The 22,533-nt window shown below is 37.6% G+C and overlaps 2 protein-coding genes across 11 annotated transcripts in view; one reads left to right on the top strand and one right to left on the bottom strand.

Annotated features, from left to right (window-relative positions):
• The window catches only part of LOC122554413 (mesoderm induction early response protein 1-like), a 62,999-nt gene extending 54,431 nt beyond the window's left edge, over window positions 1-8,568 (top strand). For 6 of the 9 annotated variants that reach the window (XM_043699400.1, XM_043699398.1, XM_043699401.1 and 3 more), the window contains 4 exons: window positions 9-103; window positions 1,615-1,742; window positions 3,283-3,419; window positions 7,898-8,568. In XM_043699400.1, coding sequence (XP_043555335.1) covers window positions 9-103; window positions 1,615-1,742; window positions 3,283-3,419; window positions 7,898-8,268 — 731 coding nt within the window. In that variant the 3' untranslated portion in view covers window positions 8,269-8,568. Of the gene's footprint in view, window positions 1-8; window positions 104-1,614; window positions 1,743-3,282; window positions 3,420-3,665; window positions 4,614-7,897 lie in introns of those variants that run through there. The other 3 variants (XM_043699399.1, XM_043699402.1, XM_043699406.1) reach the window with 3 other exon arrangements.
• slc35d1a (solute carrier family 35 member D1a) overlaps window positions 1-22,533 on the bottom strand; it is a 67,051-nt gene that overhangs the window by 2,952 nt on the left and 41,566 nt on the right. Inside the window, exons 10-12 of one of the 2 annotated variants that reach the window (XR_006312988.1) lie at window positions 19,135-19,213; window positions 18,092-18,174; window positions 2,156-2,277 (exon numbers count right to left, since the gene is read on the bottom strand). Coding sequence is in view for 1 of the 2 variants with exons in the window: in XM_043699407.1 (XP_043555342.1) it covers window positions 13,892-14,000; window positions 18,092-18,174; window positions 19,135-19,213 (271 nt within the window). In the remaining variant the exon portion in view is untranslated. Of the gene's footprint in view, window positions 1-2,155; window positions 2,278-13,093; window positions 14,001-18,091; window positions 18,175-19,134; window positions 19,214-22,533 lie in introns of those variants that run through there. The other variant, XM_043699407.1, reaches the window with a different exon arrangement.

The raw sequence follows: 22,533 nt of genomic DNA, 5'->3' as shown, positions 1-22,533 counted from the left end.
TGCTGTAGAAGAGCTCTCAATTTGGAGTGAAGAAGAATGTAGGAATTTTGAACAGGGACTTAAGGCATATGGAAAAGATTTTCATCTGATCCAGGCTAACAAGGTATAAATTTTGCGTTTGTGTTTGTATTCCTGAATTGAACAACTCTGATTTAATTAAATGTATTGGAAAATTCTAATTGTAAAGTATTTAAAGTTTGAAATGCTAAAAAATAGGTCCAATTTATAATCAGGCAGCTAACAAGGAACCAAAACAATTTTTGAAAATAGTTTTATTGCTTTCTGGAAATCAAACAACAGGTGAGGAAAAGCGACAACCATGATTTCAGGTCAACTATATGTTTCTTTTTCTATTCTGTTATTACTCTGGACGTTCTAGTGGTAAAATTTCATAAATCTTAGGAATATCTGTATGTTACTTACATTTCATGGTATTACAGAAGAAAGAACTAGACTATCCATTAGTGTTTTGTCATGGAATTCTTTAGGTTATGTACAAACAACAGTACTTCCCCCATCAAATTAGCTTTGGGGAAAATTACTTTCTTTACAAATTAGTTTTTTAATACACTGTAATGAAACTGTGACTTCACTTCCCGTTATTACTGATCCATCAATAACTAGCTGTCAATAGTTTGTGAAGCATTAGAAGGTCTCTTAAGGAATTGGAGTTATTAATGAGAACAACAAGGTTTCTATAGCAAGTTGTGTTAAAGACACACTTGCTTATCAGCTTTGAGGTTGGCCCTGATGTCTAAAAGTATTGGGCTGGGGGGTGAGGGTTAAGGGTAATTGAATGGGTTCTTGACATTGATCAGCACTTTGAGGGTTGGGTTGGTAGTGTTTAGGGTCTGCTGGAAGTGGAAAAACGTTCAGATATTCTGGGCAAGTGACAGTCAAAGCTTTTTGGAATGTAGGGAAAGATCTTGAAGCATTGAGGAATTTAAAAATCTGGTTCAATTATGACAAATTGGGTAGCATAAGGAATGTGACCCAGAGGTGATTCTGGAGTCCTATTGAACCAGGGCTTAGAGGTGTTGGCAGTCAGAACTGATGGAATTAGTTGTTGATGACTGGCAGTGTTGGTTGAGGAAGCTATAGCACTTTGGTGATGTCAGGAGATTAAGGTGAATGAGACTCTGATTGCATTTGAATGCTTTGATGGTCATAATCCAAATCCCTCTGGAATATAGCAAAAGCCCTTATGCCATCAGTCTAACCACCATAAGATTCAGATTTAAAATTATGTTCTCTAACTCCCTGCTCCTTCCTCTCCCCCCACCCCCACATAGTTAGTGGAATCTTAATACATTTGTCAACACATGTAGTTTTAAAAATAGCTCTTGATTTGTGGAAAGTTATGCTCAAACATTGCTATGGTTTTTAAGAGGCTTTGTTTAACTAACATTTCATGTGCAAGATCGTAAAATAATAGAGTAACCACATTTAAAACCTTTACATATTGTTGAACAGCAAAATAATTTGGGGTAAAAGATTAGCAAAACTTAATGTTCAGATGTTCTTATCTGAAATAAGTTGATGTATTTATAGGATGGTCAAGATTGCCTCATTTTATTACTGATATGTATTGGTTTATTGGTGTTCACATTTCAGGTGAGAACACGGTCAGTAGGGGATTGTGTAGCATTTTATTACATGTGGAAGAAGTCTGAGCGTTATGATTTTTTTGCACAGCAGACTAGATTTGGAAAAAAGAAATACAATCTTCATCCAGGTGTTACGTAAGTGTTTTTAAATTACTGACTAAATAATTATATAATCATCTTAAGTTCTGTGCCCAAAGACAAGTCCTTTGTGACTGTTCAAACCATGGCAAATTGCTATGATTTTGTTAACTACGACTACAGCAAGGCACATGCTCAGCCATAATGTGGCTAGCTAGCGTTTTAGCCAACTGAGCTATCTAGTCCCCTGTTGCTTAATATGGTAATTCATTTTTTGATACTGCTTTGCTACAGTGAATTTTGTTTCCATCAAGAAAGACCCGTGTAGCAACTTTTGGTCAGATTCCCCACAAAATTGTATTCAACTTTAACTTTTATCAAACTGTAACTGTGGACATTAATCCTTTGTACTTACCAGCGACTGGTCTTCTACTGTTTCTGTGAATGACAACTACTATGTGAAAACTGACCTGTTATTCCCTGATCATATGGTGGACTCCACATTGTCTAGTTTTAGTCTGTTGCTGCTTTGTTCTCCCTCGGGGTCAGGGTATCCAGCACTATTTACTTGTCTTTGTTTGAATTTGGAGGCCTGGAATGTAAGTAGCACAAATCTTAGAATTAATCCTCCATTAGTCAATCATCCACTAGTAGAGAAACAATATTGAGACCAATCTCTTCTGACTCCCTTTTCTCTTGCTGATGAGTTACCAGAGCAATATTTTAGGTGTACATTATCAGCAGGAAGCCTAAAAAATCCTGATATTTGTGTCTTCAGTTCATTGTAAAGTAGTATCTATGGAATATCCTCATTAATTTTTTTCTAAACAAATCAAATTTTTGATTACAGAGTATAAACTCCATTGTAATTTTTAAAAAAAACAAAATTAGTGGGCGGCACGATGGCACAGTGGTTAGCACTGCTGCCTCACAGCGCCAGAGACCCGGGTTCAATTCCTGCGTTTAATTCCCGCCTCAGGCAACTGTCTGTGTGGAGTTTGCACACTCTCCCCGTGTCTGTGGGTTTCCTCCGGGTGCTCCGGTTTCCTCCCACAGCCCAGAAATGTGCAGGTTAGGTGAATTGGCCATGCTAAATTGCCCGTAGTGCTAGGTGAAGGGGTAAATGTAGGGGAATGGGTCTGGGTGGGTTGCTCTTCGGAGGGTCGTTGTGGACTTGTTGGGCCGAAGGGCCTGTTTCCACACTAAGTAATCTAATCTAAAAAAAATTATGTCACTCATGCATTGTTTTTGACCATATGTTCCAAGAGCCTAAAGGTCATTTTAATAGATGATATAAAGGATCAGTATTTCATCTTGCGGGTTCATGGTACATTAAATGCATTTTTTGTTTACTTAGGTAGAATGTTATTTATACCTAAGTAAACAGAAAATCTAAGGTGACATTAATGTAGCAGGGTTGTCTTCTGGGGGTGCTTGAATGTTGGTGGCATGATGCGATTGCAGGTACATTGTAAAGAACTGGCACAGAAAGCCAGTTTCTTTTATATGTACACTTCTAGGGGATCCAATCTGAAGTTAACACCAGTTTGAAATAGCTAGTCAGACTTCTGTATAACAGATCTGAAATTGGTTTTAGGGATTATATGGACCGTCTCCTGGATGAAACAGAGAGCACAGCTTCAAGTTGTGCACCTTCTCCACCTCCAACCACTTCAACCAGTAGCAGTAGCCAGACAGAGAGAGAAGATACTGGTGCAATAGGAAATATGAATGGTGAGTTGTGAATTAACTTTGTCTTAGTTGTAACCAAACCTCAGATCATCAGTTATGTTCATTTCCTTTATGTTGTCAAGTATAAGATATATATCTTAATTTTCTGCTGTATACCTATACAAAAAGTAGCTAAATAGCAGGCATTATCTTATGAGCTTTATTCAGCTTGCATCTTCAAATCAATTTAGTTTGTCTCAAGCTCGAGATCATTTTCTTGGTTCCTTTTGTGCTGTTATCTACATGCAGGAAAACTACAAGATTTAAAGAAAAGGACTTTTGTGCGATTAATAGTATCCTTATTCAGTTGGAGTCTGTGTTTGGTTCAAGCCCAAGCCCATCCCTGATAACTTGAACAAAAAATGAGAAATGTCTGAGGATTACTGTGTGAAATTGATTGAATATGGCAGAAGATCTTGGAGACGTTAAACTTTACAGTATGCAAATAGAATTAGTAGAAATCATTTTTTTGACAGAACTTATTGTTTGAGTACTTATTTGATAGAGGTATATCTTGAAAATACAAAATAAATGTGTCTGTAGCCCAAGATACCTGGTTCTTGACTCTCAGCACTGTCGTCAGGAAGTGTATTTTCTTGGTAACCGAGACATTTTTACTGTTACAACCTAAAGTAAGACATTCTCACGTATTAAAATCACAAGGAATAACATTGGTGTAATAGCAAGTCACCAGAATATATCATTCTAATATAGACCACATTGTTGAATAGGATATATTTTTCCATATAATTGGTGGTATCACATACAGAAAGTAGTGGTAGGTTCAGTTTTGTATACTGGGTAATCTGGTTTCCAGGAGAAAGTGAGGTCTGCAGATGCTGGAGATCAAAGTTGAAACTTTATTGCTGGAACAGCACGGCAGCATCCAGGGAATCTGGTTTCCATGCAAACTTTTCTAAATATTTGAATGACTATTGGTTTAATTGTGAGATTGGGTAGAAGGCATTTTATCACATGCAGTGGTTAGTACTGCTACCTCAGTGCCAGGGACCTAGGTTCAAATCCAGCTTTGGATGACTTGTGGAGATGCATGTTCTTTGAGCGTTTCCGCTCTGTGTTGTGTTCCTCACATCGTCCGATGTGGATTGGTCGTGCCAAACTGCCCTGGAGTGTCCAGGGAAGCACAGGCTGGGTGGATTAATCATTAGACATGTGGAGTTGGATGCTCTGCGGAGGTATGTGTAGATTGAATGACTTGTCTATATAAAAACATAAGTTTGATAAATGAAATAGAGTTACTTAATCTTAGTCTATTCTCCTGTATCATCCTCTTTTCAAGTAAATATCTAATTTTTAAAAAATTAACCTATTATTCATAATTTTAACCAAATATTTCCCTAGCTACTATTTGATTGTTTTTGTTTTACAATCAAATGAAACTGAGCAAAGTATTTTTTGACATTAGCTTGTGCCATCTTGAGTAATCTATTAGTATTCAACTTTAAACATAACTTTAAATGTCTTTAATTTTATTATAATCATCTGAAGTTTGCAGTGTCACAGCAATGAGAAATTGGGCTTATTGGTAGATTTGATATTTATCAGAAGTGAAGGTATTTGAAAGATTTCAGCCTGAATTGGGAAAGTTTTGTCTGGCAGCATAGTTTTGATTTTGAAGGATCTGTAAATTTTTGATTGGATTTCTTAGCACTCATATTTTCCTCTTGTTCTTCCATGCCTTTCTATAGATACAAAATGTTATTAAACATTTTAAATTGAAATTTTAAAACAAAAAGCAGTACGTATATTTCTATATGACAGTTAGTACTTAGCAACTTAACTAGAGATGTTAATTTATGTACAATTTTAAGCAACAAGTTAAAATATGCCTTTTGCTGCCATTTCCAAGGTTCTTGCTTTCTGGCTGTAGATCTCTGGGTTGAGGGAAGTATAAAAGCTTTGTAAATCCTGGGGCTTTTTAAAAAATCAGAAATGGTTTCATGCTCTATAAACATCAACAAGTGCAATTTGATATGATTTTACCAACTAGATTTTAATCCATAAAGCCACTGCAGACATTTTATCATGAGATTGGGAACAGTTGCTTAGTTGTTGTGTAATCTTAAGGATTTGCATCCTTAAGTATAATCTAATAGATCTAGCATGGATGTGTTACACCAAAATATGATTTTTGGCTCAATGTATTTAATGTTTTTCTCTAGAATGGTGGACTTAGTCACTGCCATTCATTAATTAATTTTACTATATTTAATTAACCTTTTCCCTGGACTTCTCATACTGTGTGAATCTAAACTTGCACCTCTGCAATTCTCTGCTGTTGAAATAATGTCCATCTTTTCGAAAATTGTGTTGCAGAACATTCTACAGTCCACCCAATAAACCATGGCCAAGCTAAACTTAAGTTTTATTTAAATCTGCTTAAAGCTGAAAATGTGTTGCTGGAAAAGCGCAGCAGGTCAGGCAGCATCCAAGGAACAGGAGAATCGACGTTTCGGACATAAGCCCTTCTTCAGGAATGGTTCCTGAAGGGCTTATGCCCGAAACGTCGATTCTCCTGTTCCTTGGATGCTGCCTGACCTGCTGTGCTTTTCCAGCAACACATTTTCAGCTCTGATCTCCAGCATCTGCAGACCTCACTTTCTCCTCTTTAAATCTGCTTTTAAAGATGTGTATACAAAAGAGCATTTTATGCACAATGACATTAGTGTTTAAGTATTCTAATAGTGACTTCAGACCGTTTCACTAATGTGGAATACAGTCAATCAGTTTCCCTATTCCTCACTAACTCCCCAAATTAAAAAAAAATAAATGTACTTTGTGCTTAGAATCCTGTCAGGTTCCAGGTGTAACACTGATTTCACAGACTTCATTACATGATACTTCATATAATCAACCCAAATATCATTAAAGTTGGAAATGGGATTAAGTGTCATGTTCAGAATCTAGGCATACAGTACTAGCTATAGCACTTTCCCTAGCCTCATTTTGATCAATACACACACATTAATTTGGATATATAAATGATTTGCTTCTTACTACCTTTTTGATTAGATTAGATTACCTACAGTGTGGAAACAGACCCTTCAGCCCAACAAGTCCACACTGATCCTCCAAAGAGTAACCCACCCAAACCCATTTCCCTCTGACTAATGCACCTCACACTATGGGCAATTTAGCATGGCCAATTCACACAACCTGCACATCTTTGGACTGTGGGAGGAAATCTGAGCACTCGGAGGAAACCCATGCAAGCGTGGGAGGAACATGCAAACTCCACACAAAGTCGCCAGAAGCTGGAATTGAACCCAGGCCTCTGGCGCTGTGAGGCTGCAGTGCTAACCACTGAGCCACCGTGCCACCCCATTTGTACATCGAAAATGACATAGTTTGCAAGTAAAATTAAATTTATTTACAGGTCAATATTTAGAATTGTTACTAGCTGTGAAAGTTGAATTCTAAAGTGTAGCATCAGAAAAATAAATCCAAAATAAAAGCAGGGGAGGAAAAAAAATTGGCACAATTTCTTAATCAAAATACTTACATTTGACCTGAAAGCTTTTGCCAGCTTTCTGGGTAGAAGCTGATTAACCATGTTCAAGAAAAAAATGGCCTGAGACTGACATAACTGCTGCTCCTTCAGTCACAAACACCAGTCCAATGTTGCACGTTCTCAGAGTAGGAACCAAGAGTGATGATTGGAAAGAGTAAATAATTTAGCATACAAATATGAATGTTCATGTCTGTTATGGGCAGTTAATGTAAATGGACCTGTAGTTAGGGTGTCTGTGGATGCCTTTTCTCAATCTTGCATTTATGCAACAATGTTTACATGATGCTTCACTGGAGCATTATTGCACAAACTTAGATGTGACAATATTGAATATCTTAAGTGCACAAGGTTTACACCAAAAATGCTATATCTATAGGCACAGCTACCACTTGTGACAATTAAATGTTGGATGCACCTATGCCAAAATTAGAGGAATTTATAGAAATGAGGAGAGGAGAGTCCAAATCATGAACAGGTTTGGAATCCAGATGAGAATTCTGAACCGTATGCATCGCTCCCATGCTGACAAAAACAGACTAGCAAGCAGTAGAGTGAAGTGAAAAATAACCCGGTGAAGTTGGGATGTGTTCACACTGACACGATAAAAGAAACGCCAGAGGCTATTGGAATAGGCAAATCTAGAAGAATGATTTCAGCAGATGAGCTGAGGCAAGGCTAGAAGTAGATTGCCTTGAGGAAGATAATATGTAGTAGGTAGCTATCAAATTCACATAGTGCCAAGGTTACATCCAGTCTCACTAAACCCCTGTTGTTCACATCTTTCTTGTGCTAAACAGTTTGTTACCAGCTGAGTGTACAGGATAGATTTTAATTTTTTCATTTTGTGCACTTGGTAGTAAAATTTGTGATTATTAAATGTTTCTTTTGAAAAATATTTGCATATAAGAGTAAAGAGCTAACTGAAATGTTTTTGTTGTATTTGATGCAGGGACAAATGTCAATGGTCCAGTTGAAATGTCAGATCAGTGGCATGATTATGGTGAAATCAAGGGATTGAATTGTAATGGACCTATCAATTCTGCAGCATCTGATTATGCCAAATTGAACACAAATGGCTGTGAGAAAGATGATTCATGTAATGTCAAACTAATAAATGTACTGAATGAAAATGAGGAGTCTGAATCAAGTTGTGAAAGACCAGCCAAGAGACTAAAAATGGATAATGACTCTGGAAGTGAAATGAACAGTATAAACATTTCAGAAGAAAACCTCAAACCTGAAGACTCTGAGAACTTGGCTGTTCTGACTGACTCATCAAGGCACCAAATATCTATTGAATTAGAAGCTCAACAAATCTAAAGTGTGTAATAACCCAATCTTGGTCTGACTTTTTTTAAAAAAAAACCTGATTTATAATTGGGTTGGTTTGTATAAATTTGGTCATTGACATCAGTGATGTCTTTTTATATATCAATATATTAATATATTATATGTAAATTCTTCTGTCTGGACTCAATACATTCTATATTTTTGCCAGATTTTTACAGATTGAGATTTTTGAATAAGTACTCAAGTTTTCTTGCAGTCCTTTCTGTAAATTTTGTACAGTTGCTAAGCTTTATTGTGGAGGGAAAGATAATAAATATACCAAGAATCTAATTGTGTGACTCATTCCATTTTGGTAAAATTTTAAATAATTTAATGATGGAATGTTTAAAATATTTTAAGAGGTAGTGGTTTTACACTGTCTGGGGCTGTGAAGAAGTTTCAGGGTCACAGTTTTTACAAGACTGTAATTGATTGAAGCTTTTTGTATGCTATTCTATTAGTGCAGCATAAATTTCAGCTTGAATATAAAACTTTGTCCCTCAATGTTGCTGACTCACAGTTCTGATTATATGCTGCATTTTCTTTATTGCTGATAAGTGTTATCTACAACATGTTGATTATGCATGTTCCAAAATGAAATTGTGCAAAAAAGCTGTGATATTTTTCATTAAAAAGATGTCTTTTCATTGTTTTTTTTCCCCCTCAGGATTCCTGTTAAGTTTACACTCAACATTAATTTAAGCAATGTAATAAATGAAATCTGAATCCAGGAATAACCAACTGGGAAATTACAAGCCTTGTTTTAACAAGTTCATGTTCCATAGTGCTTTACAGCCATTTTTCCACCACTGTAGGGAAATGCAGCTGAATCTGTAATATGATACCTATGCTTATTATGAATTTTATATTCTAAGCCAGTAGTGTTAAAAGGAGCAGTTGAGACAGCAACCAATTTATAAAATATACATGTTCTACAGATAATGTTTAAAAATGCTGTAATCGTTTTTTAAAAATTCAGTGACATGAAGTCAGTGAGATTAGAACCAGAGTCATTGCTGTTTTCTCAACATGTTCAGATACTAATTACATACTTCTGCAGCACAGGTCAGAACACTACCACTGTTCAGCAAGAGACACTCCTCTGCTTGCCCTAAACGGAAATGCTGTCCTAGGGAAAACAAACATCTGGATGAATGGGAGGTTAGCAATGCCAGTAGCAAAATCAGGAAGGCTGATTATCTGACTGGTAACAAATCACAAAAGAGGGAGGTGTAATGAGACTTCTGATGTATACCAATTGCTGAAAGTAAGCACAAAGGTGCAACAGGTCAAAGGCAAACAAATCCTATTATAAAGGCCACTCTATGTATATAATGGCCAGCACATGCAATTTGTGTTTCCAGCCTAATTTTACACTGATTATGAATAATTACCAAAGGAGTAACACAACTCAAAGTTATCAAAGGTATTCAGATTTGTTTTATGAAATTTGATATAAAAAATCCATCAATTGGTGATTACTCAAAAGACTGCACAATGTTTTGAAATTCTGCATTTTTACATATCATCCCTTTCATGTTTTTAATATTTTTAGATGTATTCTCATGCTGAATACATCATTCCGAAACATTTCAGTTTTGCTGCATTACAAAATAGTCTATTACAATAATTTCCACTATGTCCTTACACTAGCACATTTCCTGTGTATTAATGATCACTTTTCAATGAATGTGGAAGTTAGTATATGGTGTGCTTTTTTAAAAAAATGTATAGTGTAATGGGATATTTGATTCTAAAGAATGGATTCTGATAATGGTATGCTATAAAAAACAAAAAATAGTTAGCTCAATATTAAGAAGTTAGAGTATTATACCTTGGACAAATGCCATATGACCCACGTGAGTTTCAGCCCATCAGTCTGAACGCAAAAAAGCTTTACTGCAAACATTGTCTTTGCATTTATCGGCAGCACTTAAATCAGCAGTACTTGTTGCAAATGTGTCAAAAGTTTGCATCATGAAAAATAAAAATTCCCTCTTTCCTAAGTTGAGAACAAAAATTAAATCTTTCAAACATATAAAACTTAAAAAATTATGATTTATCCTAAACCTTTCATGCCCTGGATTAGTCCATTCCCACAAATGCTAAGTTAGGAACTTTGCCATCTTTAAGTTTTAAAACTGACTTGTGGCCTTGTGTTTACAACATGAGATGTTCCAACAGATAAGTTAGGTTTATAGCAAAATGAATTTAGTTTAAAAATGTTCTTTATTCATATGTCTCCCAACAGCTAAAATAGTATAAATGACAAATACAAAATTATTTATTCTGGTGAACCAGAAACTTAGAACAAATCAAAGGTTCAATTTTATTGAAATTCATGAGCACCACTGGGTTGGATAAAAGTATTGTAAAGAGCAAAGTGATTGTAGTCAGCTACTTCTGAAGCTGAATTTAAAATTAACTAATACATAATTATGCATCATCATCCTAAAGATACACATTCCTTTCTGCCCAAATCTTCACATTTGAGAACATAAAATTAACTCTTAACCCATGATTTAAAGTATTGCCACATTTTCAAGTTAATCTTTTGACAATTATGAATTTTTTCATTAAAATTCACAAAACATGAAGTTTAAGTTGTGGAAGGGGATTTTTTTTTGTCTCTGTATTCAGATGATAATAGCTACAGAATGTAAAAAGCTGAAGTTCTCAAAAGGCTGAAGAGTTACCCAAATCAAAGCCATAAAATAGTACTACAAAGTATACCTATCAAGCAAATTTCAAATAACAAAAATAGTAAAACATTACAAGTAAAATTATTAAAACACAATAGCAAAAAAACAATTTATGACCCACTTTGTTACTAAATTATAAAATATCTATACATATCTGAACCAAACTACATCTACATTTGGATAGGTTAAATGTATATATTAAGTGTTTGTAAGTCAGCTCTAACCAATATCTAGGCACTTCAGTGTTTACAACATTGAACAATGCAACTTTTTTTACACATCACCAAGACCAACATCTGAATTTTTTAAGTACCAAAAGCAGCATTTCTGAAACCAGCCACTACTAAACAAGTAATATCTTGGCAGACTACAAGAAAGCTCTACAAGGAGTTTTTTTGTACTAATTCATAAGCACATTTAGTGCTGAACAAAAGCAAATGTTGCCACATTGTAACTGGAGTCATCAACGTTTGGGCAGTGCAGATTCTTAAGTCCATAGGACCTACTTAACCTGTAAATATGCATGATCAATTTAATTCACTCGACTGCATTCACAAAATCATAATTAGGAAATATCACTGGGTGACCCATTTTGCTCAAACATTTCAGAAAACTGAAATTTTGGGAAAGTCATTAAAACACTGCACACATGCACTTGACTATATTATGATCCATGGGAGCCTGCAATTTTACACTTCTCACACACTGTATACAAAGTAATTAGCCCATTATTAGCACAACACATACAGATCTCTGAGCAAGTTGCTGGGCTGCAGAACAACTACCATACATTCTGGTGCATCTGGATTTAGACCAAAGTTTTTAAGTTAATATATTAAGTAGATCTTCAAAAGTAGAGAACTGAAAGATAGATAGATATTGAATGACTCTCACCTGCTCTATCGCCCTTAATCTGAACCAGATTGTAATTTTCAAGTTTTAGAAAAGATTTACCAAATTCTTCAGACCTATTTAACACAATCATTTTAAATGACTCCACAGAGCCAATAATATATGAACCACCTACGGTTGGAAAACTGTGTAAATGATTCAAACATATACACTGACAAGCTTTTAACATCTACTCAAATACAAAATTTCTTTAAGTTTTGCATCTACTTCCATCAGTTCAGTATTTTGAGAAATTATTTTCAATTATAAATTGCCATTTCACAACTCAAAAATACATCTATAATTTCATGATTAAAGGAATATTGGCCACAAGGATTGGTGTTGGGTCCTCTACTTTTTGTCATTTATATAAATGATTTGGATGTGAGCATAAGGGGTACAGTTAGTAAGTTTGCAGATGACACCAAAATTGGAGGTGTAGTGGACAATGAAGAGGGTTATCTCAGATTACAACAGGATCTTGACCAGATGGGCCAATGGGCTAAGAAGTTGCAAATGGAGTTTAATTCAGATAAATGAGAGGTGCTGCATTTTGGGAAAGCAAATCTTAGAAGGATTTAATGGTAAGATCCTCGGGAGTGTTGGTGAACAGAGACCCTGGAGTGCAGGTTCACAGCTCCTTGAAAGTGGAGTCGCAAGTAGATAGGATAGTGAAGATGGCGTTTGGTATGCTTTCCTTTATTGGTCAGAGCACTGAGTACAGGAGTTGGGAGGTCATGTTGCAGCTGTATAGGACATTGGTTAGGCCACTGTTGGAATATTGCGTGCAATTCTGGTCTCCTTCCTATCGGAAAGATGTTGTGAAACTTGAAAGAGTTCAGAAAAGATTTACAAGGATATTGCCAGGGTTGGAGGATTTGAGCTATAGAGAGAGGCTGAACAGGATGGAGGTTTCTCTGGAGCGTCAGAGGCTGAGGTGTGACCTTATAGAGGTTTACAAAATTGAGGGGCATGGATAGGGTAAATAGGCAAAATCTTTTCCATGGGGTTGTGGAGTCCAGAACTTGAGGGTTTAGGGTGGGAGGGGAAAGATATAAAAGAGACCTGTGGGGCAACTTTTTCACACAGAGGGTGGTACGTGTATGGAATGAGCTGGCAGAGGAAGTGGTGAGGCTAGTACAATTGCAACATTTAAGAGGCATTTGGGCGAGTATATGAATAGGAAGGGTTTGGAGGGATATGGGCCGGGTGCTGGCAGGTGGGACTAGATTGGGTTGGGATATCTGGTCAGCATGGACGGTTTGGAGCGAAGGATCTGTTTCTATGCTGTACATTTCTAGAACTCTAAAAATCATATGATGTTTTCCTTTGAATGTGTGCAAATGCTACACTGAAATGGCAACTTTGTGTCCATATTCTTATTTCCCAAGCTCAGTTCTGCAATAAGAAATTGGAAAATATAGAATAATTACAAGTGTTTCTACTCAATAGAGCACATTTTGCACAGGTTTCTTACAGTGGTCTTCTGTAAAAGAGTCAACATGCAATTTACCTGACACGAGGACCGAAAGCTGATTAAAATTCGGCAATACCAACAGTTGACCTGCCACACACTGTTCCACATGAAATCCCTAGTTTAAAATTCATGTTTGCAGATGGAGAATCAAAAAGATGTTGAGAATTGGTGAGCAGAGAAACTCATGAAGGTAGTTACCAAAAAGTACAGTAATCACTTCTTAGATCTGCACATGGTATACTTGTTAGAGGCACACCACATACAATTTAAAACAGATTAAAAAGTTGAGTTGGAACTGTTTTTTGAAGCTCGAGAATAGAGATGAAGAGCAACTTGTGGCAATGCCTCAACTACTGATGCTTTAGTAAAAAGAGGGGCCTTTGATAATAACGTTTTTGGTCCTGGAAATATCAATGTACCAAAACTGCAAAATCACCTACAATTTCTTTAATAGATTATTACAGATTTATAATTCTACATTTTCTTTAAAAAAACTAAAATCAGTAGAGCATGAAAATTAGATATCTCCGACAATCTTTCCTGTTCATACAGCTACTTTTCCCTTGATGTCCACACTGCTGCCGTTTCCTGATGTCTTGACCGACTGCTCCTCTGTGAATGTAATGTAAGAATACACCAAACTTCCGGCAATACTGTCAAAGCAATGTACAAAATATCATGAAAACCAGTCTAATCTTTAAATAAAAACACAACATGCCGGAAACACTCAATAGGTCAGGTAGAATCTGTACAGAGAGAAACAATGTTAAAATTTTAAGTCAATGGTATCATTCTAATGAAAGACAATAGATTTGAAATGTTAGTCTCTCTCCCAAACATATTGTTGGCTCTGCTGAGTACTTTGAACATTTTCTGGTTTTATTTTATGCATTTGCAGTAGTCTGCTTTTCAATTACACTTTTATGACTCTGAAAACAAGTGAAACACGCTCTTGAATACTTGCAATAGTTTGAGGTCAACATTGGAAAGATGAATTGATAACAACGAAAGTGAGGATTACCAAATTCCAAAAGATACACCTATTTTTAGTGTGCACAGGACTGAATTTGGATTTGCTCTTTCCAGATTACCCCAATTTCTATGCATAACTGTTTGAGTGATTTATACTTTTAAGTCATCTTGTGACCTTTGCATTGAGAACTGAATACTGCAATAGTAAAGTATGCAGACGGTCAATCGAGGATGAACAATGTATTGGTGCTCAAGTTTCACAAATAGTCACAACAGCTTTGTGTTAGAATGGCTGTGGATTCAGGTCCCACTCTAAAACATGACCGCATAATTTAGTCTGAAGCTTCATAACAGTACTCATGTGATGAGATATTAAACCAAGAGTTCTCGTGAAATTCTTCAGTCACTTTAGTTTTCAGTTAGTCTATAATCCCATTGCTACTTGTGGTACCTTGCTCTTGTGAAAGAATTATCAACTTCAACCTTCTATTAAGTGTTTACACGTGGAACGTGTAGCTTATGTAGTATTTGCATTGTGCCGATACAGGGGGGAAAAGATCTTCAATACCAATTGTTTCTTACAATTCACAGTCACGGGTATAGATATTCAGAACTGTAAAACATGTCAAAAAAATCTGACCCGCAACTGCGATCAGTAAGGATAGCCGACAACACCATATCCACAATAATCCTGGCAAAACTGCTGCCCTGTAAGGCAGTGCACTCATCCCCTCACTACACTCCTTACAAACTCATGAATGTGTAGCCAAATTCAACTCTAACTCAATTTAGAGATTTGCTGATGTCACCAATGTGGTAGGTTGCATCTCAAACGCTGAGACAGAACCTGAAGGAGATAGACAGCTTAGTGACATGGTATGAAGACAACAATCTCTTCCTCAATGCCAGCAAAACAAAGGAACTGGTTGACTTCAGGAAGTGACGTGGAGGATACAGTCCTGTATCAATTGTGACAAGGTGGAGGTGGTGGAGCGCTTCAAGTTCTGAGGAGTAAACATCACCAACGATCTTTCCTGGTTGATCCACTTTGAGGCTACAGTCAAGAAAGTATACCAATGCCTCCACTTCAGAAGACTAAAGAAATTCAGCATGTCCACAATGATTCTTAATTTTTACAAATGCACCATAGAAAGCATCCTAGAGTCATAGTCATTCAGCATGGAAACAGATCCTTTGGTCCAACTAGTCCAAGCCAACCATGTTTCCAAGAGTACAAGATGCCATAAGCAGCCTAAGAATGAACAAGGCTGCTGGTCCTGAAGAGATTCCTGCAAAGATCCTAAAGGAGGGAGGCCCGCAGCTTTGCTCTTGAAGACTTGGCTCAAAGAAAACCTCCCCCAGAGCTTAGGGACGCTCAGTTTGCGACCATATTCAAAAAGAGTGACAAGGGTGACAGAATTAGAGGCATCTCCCGTCTGTCAAACCACTGGAAAAGTACTTGCACATGTCCTTACCAGCAGACTTTACCCATTATTTCAGAAAATACTCCCTGATTTGCAGTATGGCTTTTGCCTATCCAGAAGAACAGACATGAGCTTCACATATCCATTACATGAAAAATGTCAGGAACAGAAACTGATTTACATGGCCTTCATCGACCAAGGCCTTTGACACATTTAACCACTAGACTTTCTGATAAGTTCATCAGGACGCTCAAGCTGCTGTAGGATGACATGTGACAGTGCTTAGTCACTGTGGACTGGAGTCTGACATTTCCATTGTGGACTGGAAGGTCAAACTGGGCTGCATCATCGCATCTACCCTGTTCATCACCTTCATTGTTGCCATCCTGCATCTCACTGGCCAAAACCTGCTCAAGGAAATTCAAATTTTTACTGTATGCACGGTAGCCTGTTCAACCTTAATAGGTTCAAAGCCAAGGTCTCCACCATCTCCATCGTGGAGCTTCAATATGCTGATACGAACGCCATCGTAGCGCACTCTGCAGTGCATCTTGGACGGCTGTGCTAAGGCATAGAAGTTAGGCCTTACCCTTAACATACAAAACAAATCCTAGTATACCATCAGCTACCACCCAACAGTTCCTCTATCCCTCCTATAATGGTGGTCAACAACCATCCCCTTGAAAATGGGAATCACTTCTCATACCTCAGCAATTTTCTCTCCTCCAAGGACAACTTCGATGCAGAAATACAACACTGAGTTGAGCCAATGGAGTCTCTGCCCAACTCAGAAGAAATGTGTTTGAAGACATGACCTACAGATCCAGACTAAACTTCTGGTCTACAAAGCTATTGTCTTTCCCACACTGCTATATGGATCTGAAACGTGAAAGGCAACTTAAAGCACTGGAACACTACCAGAAATCCCTATGAAAAATCCTGAGGATTACCTGTCTTGATACATCACAGCTTGGTATGGCAGCTGCTTTGCCAAGACCACTAGAAATTAGAGTTTTGAACACAGCTCAGTCCATCACGAAAACCAACCTTCCTTCCATTGACTCCTCCTACACTTCCTGCTGCCTCGAGAAAGCAGCCAAGGCAATCAAAGACTCCTCCCACCTCTGTTATACTCTCTTCCACCGTTAAGATATAAGAGACAGCTTCTTCCCCCAGTTACGAGATTTATGGACACTCATATTAGAGTTGATCTTTCTCTGCACCTCTGCAGCTGTAACAGTACATTCTGCATTCTGTTCTATGACTGGGATAGAGTCATAAAGTCCTACAGCACACAGACAGGCCTTTTGGCCTAAACTGGTCCATGCCGACCAAAATATCACTGCAGTTGGCTCATATCCTTCGAAACCTTTCCTATCCATCTATTTGCCTTTTAAATGTTGTTAATGTACCCACCACAATCACTTCTGTTAGCAGCTCATTCCACATGAGCACTACCCGAGTTGCTCCTTAGGTTCCCTTTTACTCCTTCCCCTCTAATCTTAAACTGATGCCCACTTGCCCTTGATTCCCCAACCCTAGGAAAAAGACAGACTGAGTGCATTCACTCTATCCATGCTTCTCACCAAGATCCACATGCCCTCAGTCTCCTACGGTCTAAAGAAGAGTCCAAGCTTGTCCAACTTCTCCCTATAATTCAGACCCTTGAGTCCGAGCAACATCCTTATAAATTTATTCTGCACTCTTTCCAGTTTAATAACATCCTTCCTATAGCAAGGTGATCAAAACTGAACACAATACTCCAAGTGCGACCTCATCAACATCCTGTACAACTAAACATAATTTCCAACTTCTATATTCAATGCCCTGACTGAAGGCCAGTGTACCAAAAGCTTTATTCACTGGCCTGTCTATCTGTGACTCCACTTTCGGAGAATCGTGCACCTGAACTCCAAGGTCCCTCTGTTTACTACACTCCTTAAGGCTCGACCATTCAGCACAAAACTCCTAGCCTGATTTGATTTTCCAAAATACAAGACCTCACACTTTGTCTATGTTACAGTTCATTTGCCATTGCTCGGCTCATTGCCCCAACTGATCAAGATTCTGCTGCAATTTCTAATAACCTTCCTCACTGTCCACAATACTGCCTATTTTAGTGTCATCTGCAAACTTACTAATCATGACTTGCCATTCTCATCCAAATCATTGATAGAGAGAACAAACAGCAATGGGCCCTGACGTTTTTATACAAATTCTGATGTGTCTGGTTAGCATGCAATATAATACTTTTCACTATCTCAGTACGTGACAATAATAAATCAAAATCAAATCATGCAAAATGTATTTCTATTTTCCATGTTCAAATCAGGAAGCTTGTCACTCACCTAATATTTAACCCGATGAAATTGGTCCACGTGAATATATAATCTCCACCGAGAAACATTCCAATATAAGTCACCAAAATATTCTGAGGAGGTAACAAAATTTTGATGTACTAACTTTTAAAGAAATGTAAGATGGCTGCATCTGCTTTTGAGAAAATGGAGCAATATAGGTGGTTCAGTCATATATGAAATGGAGCAGAATGGATCATGCTTGAACATGAAACATTTTACCTGACTCAAGCATATTTGTAATGTTTTAATCTGGTTTCCAAAAAGATTGTCTGCTCCACATGATATATCACTCTGACAAGTCAGATTACCAATTACATTTTTAAAAATAATTTAAAGAGTCACAAACTGTTTGAGAGATAAATTCAGAATTAAAATGGTGGTATTGAAATGAAAATGGAATTAACTTGGCATTTACAATTCAAAACAATTTCTTCTCTTTCTACATTTGTAAAGACATTACATAACATCATTGTAATGTTAAAGTTAATGCTTCCATTTTCCTATGCAGTTAAGAAACAATGAGAAGTCTTTCAGACCCTGCACGAAAGGATTTCCAGTTTCCTTTCATTTGGAAAATCTGAATCCAATATGCTTATCCTCTCACCCCAAATACTGTACTTTGGTCTTGTATATGCTGATGAAATGTGCTTCTACGGTGGAACCATATAAAAACATATCTCCCACTTTCAAAGCCCATTATGAAGCACAGTTAGTACATTAAAATGTATACCATAAAGATTTGCCACAAAATTAACACCTGTGCTTATAGACTTGGACTGCCTTGTAACAGGGAGGAAAGAGATAATAAACACATCTTTTCAGTGACAATTGCTAAATAAGCACGGAGCTGCTTTTAGACTTAGTATCCATACTTTACCATCTCTATGGTGAGGTACTTAGACCATTTGCTTCTACTTTCCACATGATTAGCACTTGATATTGGAACACCAACAGCTACAGCATAACTAGCTCAAAATATCACTAAGAATGAAAACGTATCACTGATTCTTTTAAAAAATGTTTCATTTTACCTTAACACAGCCAACAATTGTGGTAGTAAGAGCAGAATTATACTGAGTGCACAGAACTGTAGAAAACATGAGAATAAACCTATTGAAAGAAAACAAGAGAGTGAAATGAAAGTTAAGTATTCTGATGGTTTTACAAACATACAAAAACTTGTTCCATACAGAAATGCAATTTTTACAAATTCAGAAACAGAACAATCCTTATCAGACATTGATAGGTTATCCATTTAATTAAATTTATTTCAGATGTGGTATATCCAGCATTGAAATGAAAGGGTTGGTAGTTGAACTGTTCATATTCACAACCAGGAACCAACCCTACCCCAACTCCAAATATCAGTCTCCTTGCACACCCATTATAGGTGACAGTAGCACTTAATACTTGCCATCATTACATTTTCTTTAACCTTGCCAAATGAACCATTGTAAGTGATAGGTAACCAATACACAGTCAAAATAATACTTCTCAAACTCTTGACAGCAGCAGATCAAAGCAAACTTAATAAGTTTCAGGATCCATTTATCAGGCAGAACATCAGTAAAAAGCTCTGCAAACATCATTAGTAGGAGAAAGCGAGGACTGCAGATGCTGGAGATCAGAGACAAAAAGTGTGGTGCTGGAAAAGCACAGTCGGTAAAGGCAGCATAACCACACCCACTCCAACTCCATTCGCAACTCCAGTTCCACACCAGGTCCTAGCTCCCAGCCCTGCCACGCTTTTACCAATCCCCCCAGACCTCCCACTCAGAGGATGAACAATCAGTCCTCATTGAAGTCCCTACAATCCCGGATCACTGAGTTCAACATGCATTGCGACATCGAGCTTTTCTTCCACCGCCACGTCCGTGCTTAACATTTTCCATCAGAACTCCCACCCACCCTCCGAGGACGCCTTCTCCTGCCTCCATCAACCTGGACTCCCCGGGCTGGTCTGTTACCTGTCTTCAATCTCCATCCCCAACTGCTGCTCAGATCTCTCACCCTTGCAACGCTCCACCTCTCCGCTCCAATCCCAACCTCACCATCAAACATGTGTGTGTGTGGGGGGGGCAGGGGGGGGGGTTCGGCACACACACCTCTACACCACTGAAGCCAGGCACCAACTCTCATACACTTCCTTCTACTGCTCCCTCGAACACGACATCACCTCCCATCACCAAACCATACACAACCTCGTCACCTCAGGCGATCTCCCACCAACTGCCTCCAACCTCAGCCCGGAATCCCCACACTGCCTGGTTCTATCTATCTGTTACCCAAAATTCACAAACCTCACTGCCCTGGTCAACCCATCGTCTCAGCTTGCTTCTGCCCCACCGTACCTTGACAGCGTCCTGTCCCCCTTGGTCCAGGATTTCCTCACATACATTCAGGACACTACCCACACCCTCCACCTCCTCAGTGACTTTCGTTTCCCTGGCCCCCAAACACATATTCATCAAGGACATCCAGTCCCTATACACAACCACATGCCACGACCAAGGCTTCCAAGCCCACCATTTCTTCCTCCCCCACTGACCCAACCAATACCCTTCCATTGACACACACTCAATTGGCCAATCATTAGTACCCTCAGTCACCCTGGAAGGTAAGCATCTCATTGGTGAATGCAGATTGAAAACTTCGATGGCATGTCTAAAACAAAGGAAAGCAAACTTGGCTATGAATATTTGCTGATGAAAATGTTCTCAACTCATGTATGAAGAATGACCACTTAGGCAAAGTGAAAGATGACTTCAGTTATACATGGAACTTTACAAGTGAAGGAATCAAGAACAAAAAACAGATACTTTCCTCGATTTGGTGAACGTATTATATAACTGAAAATCTAGAAATGCAAATATTGATACATAAAACATTGCCACAATTTATAGCCAAAAATCAAGGCTACCACTACCACTTGAATTTCAGTAAAGTGCAAAATTATGGATATAAGAAATATTTTGGGCAATGGGGAATTCACCTAATAGTTTGACTATAGATTTAAATTACATTAGGAGTATGTGAGCCACATAATATAGGTGCAAGATGATAATGTTCGCTGAAGATTGCACAATACTGAGTTCCATTCCTCATGCAATAGTTGATCATTCAGATTTGGGATGATAAGAGGAAAGTAAAATCTGTGCTTTGCATATCACTGATACTTATTTGGTATAATCACATAAATAATGTGATGACTGCAGCAAGAAAGAATCCTTTGAACGACTCTGTGGCATCTTTTACATGGTGGGGAGGGGTGAATGGATGGATACTGTTTTGGTTTGATGTCACCAAAATATGGCAAGACAAAAGTATAGAATTCCTGATTTGTAAATGAGTGATTGCTATCAACATAATGAATACAGAAAGTAATAACTCTACTCAGTCAACGTCTATATTCAGTTCCTTGACACAAATGGATTGTCTAGACATGAACTTGCCAGTTTCTGCCTTCAGGATCTTGTCCCATTGCAAGTCAAAAGTAGGCCAAATGGTTAAATAATCTCCGAATCAAGATTTTATTCAAATGTTTCGATGCTGATGTTGCATTATTTAGATCCCATATGTAATCACTTCAGAATAAACGAGTCTCCATATCTGTTAACAATAATCTATGAGATTTTTCTCAGTCTTAACTTTAATTTTTGGGAATCAATTCACAGCACACAGCTAGTCTGATGAGCCCTTTTACCTATTTAATTCTCTGCTGTACTCCTAACCATGACCTCAATATCTGCAACCTTACTCAGTATTTTACTGAATCTTAATGGAAACCTCAATGAAATATGAGATTCCATCAAATATTTTACATTCAGTTATTTCTTGCAGATTGAACACCTGGTTCAATCATTTCAGATCATAACCACATGCTCCTATTTTTATTCATTTAATGGGAATGACTGCTGTTGCCATTTATAGCTCCTCTTGATCATGAGCTCGTGCCCTTAACACTCCATTTTGCCTTGCGCTCATTCCTCCATATCATTCTTCCTTCCCTTCTGTCCCTTTTCCTGCCTCTCTGCTTACATGAAATTTTTCAATTCTGATGAGTCGCTACAGATCTGAAAACCAACTGCTTCTCTCTTCACAGGTCATGCCTGACCTATTGAGCACTTTCAGCATTTTAACGTCTGTAGATTATACTGCTTGGTACAAAACTATTGAAATAAAACATTAATCTGGTTTTGCTTTTTGGTTCAACTTTTTGTTTTATAATTCAGTGCTGCATTCTGTATTTAAAAGTTTAAAAAAAGGATTATGTTCACAATAATATCTTTCATAGCTACTCTGATGAGGTCACCAGCTAGGATATCAGTCTTGTAGCTTGCCGCAAACTAATTTAAGGCGACAATTTTAAATCACTAGCGGCACTCTCTCCTCAGAGGCTGGGGATGTAAATTCCACCTCATGGATTTAAG

The sequence above is a fragment of the Chiloscyllium plagiosum genome, chromosome 11 (assembly GCF_004010195.1).
Source record: "Chiloscyllium plagiosum isolate BGI_BamShark_2017 chromosome 11, ASM401019v2, whole genome shotgun sequence".
Lineage (NCBI taxonomy): Eukaryota > Metazoa > Chordata > Chondrichthyes > Orectolobiformes > Hemiscylliidae > Chiloscyllium > Chiloscyllium plagiosum.
The sequence above is the reverse complement of the archived record's forward strand: the minus strand, read 5'-3'. Positions and strand labels throughout refer to the sequence as shown.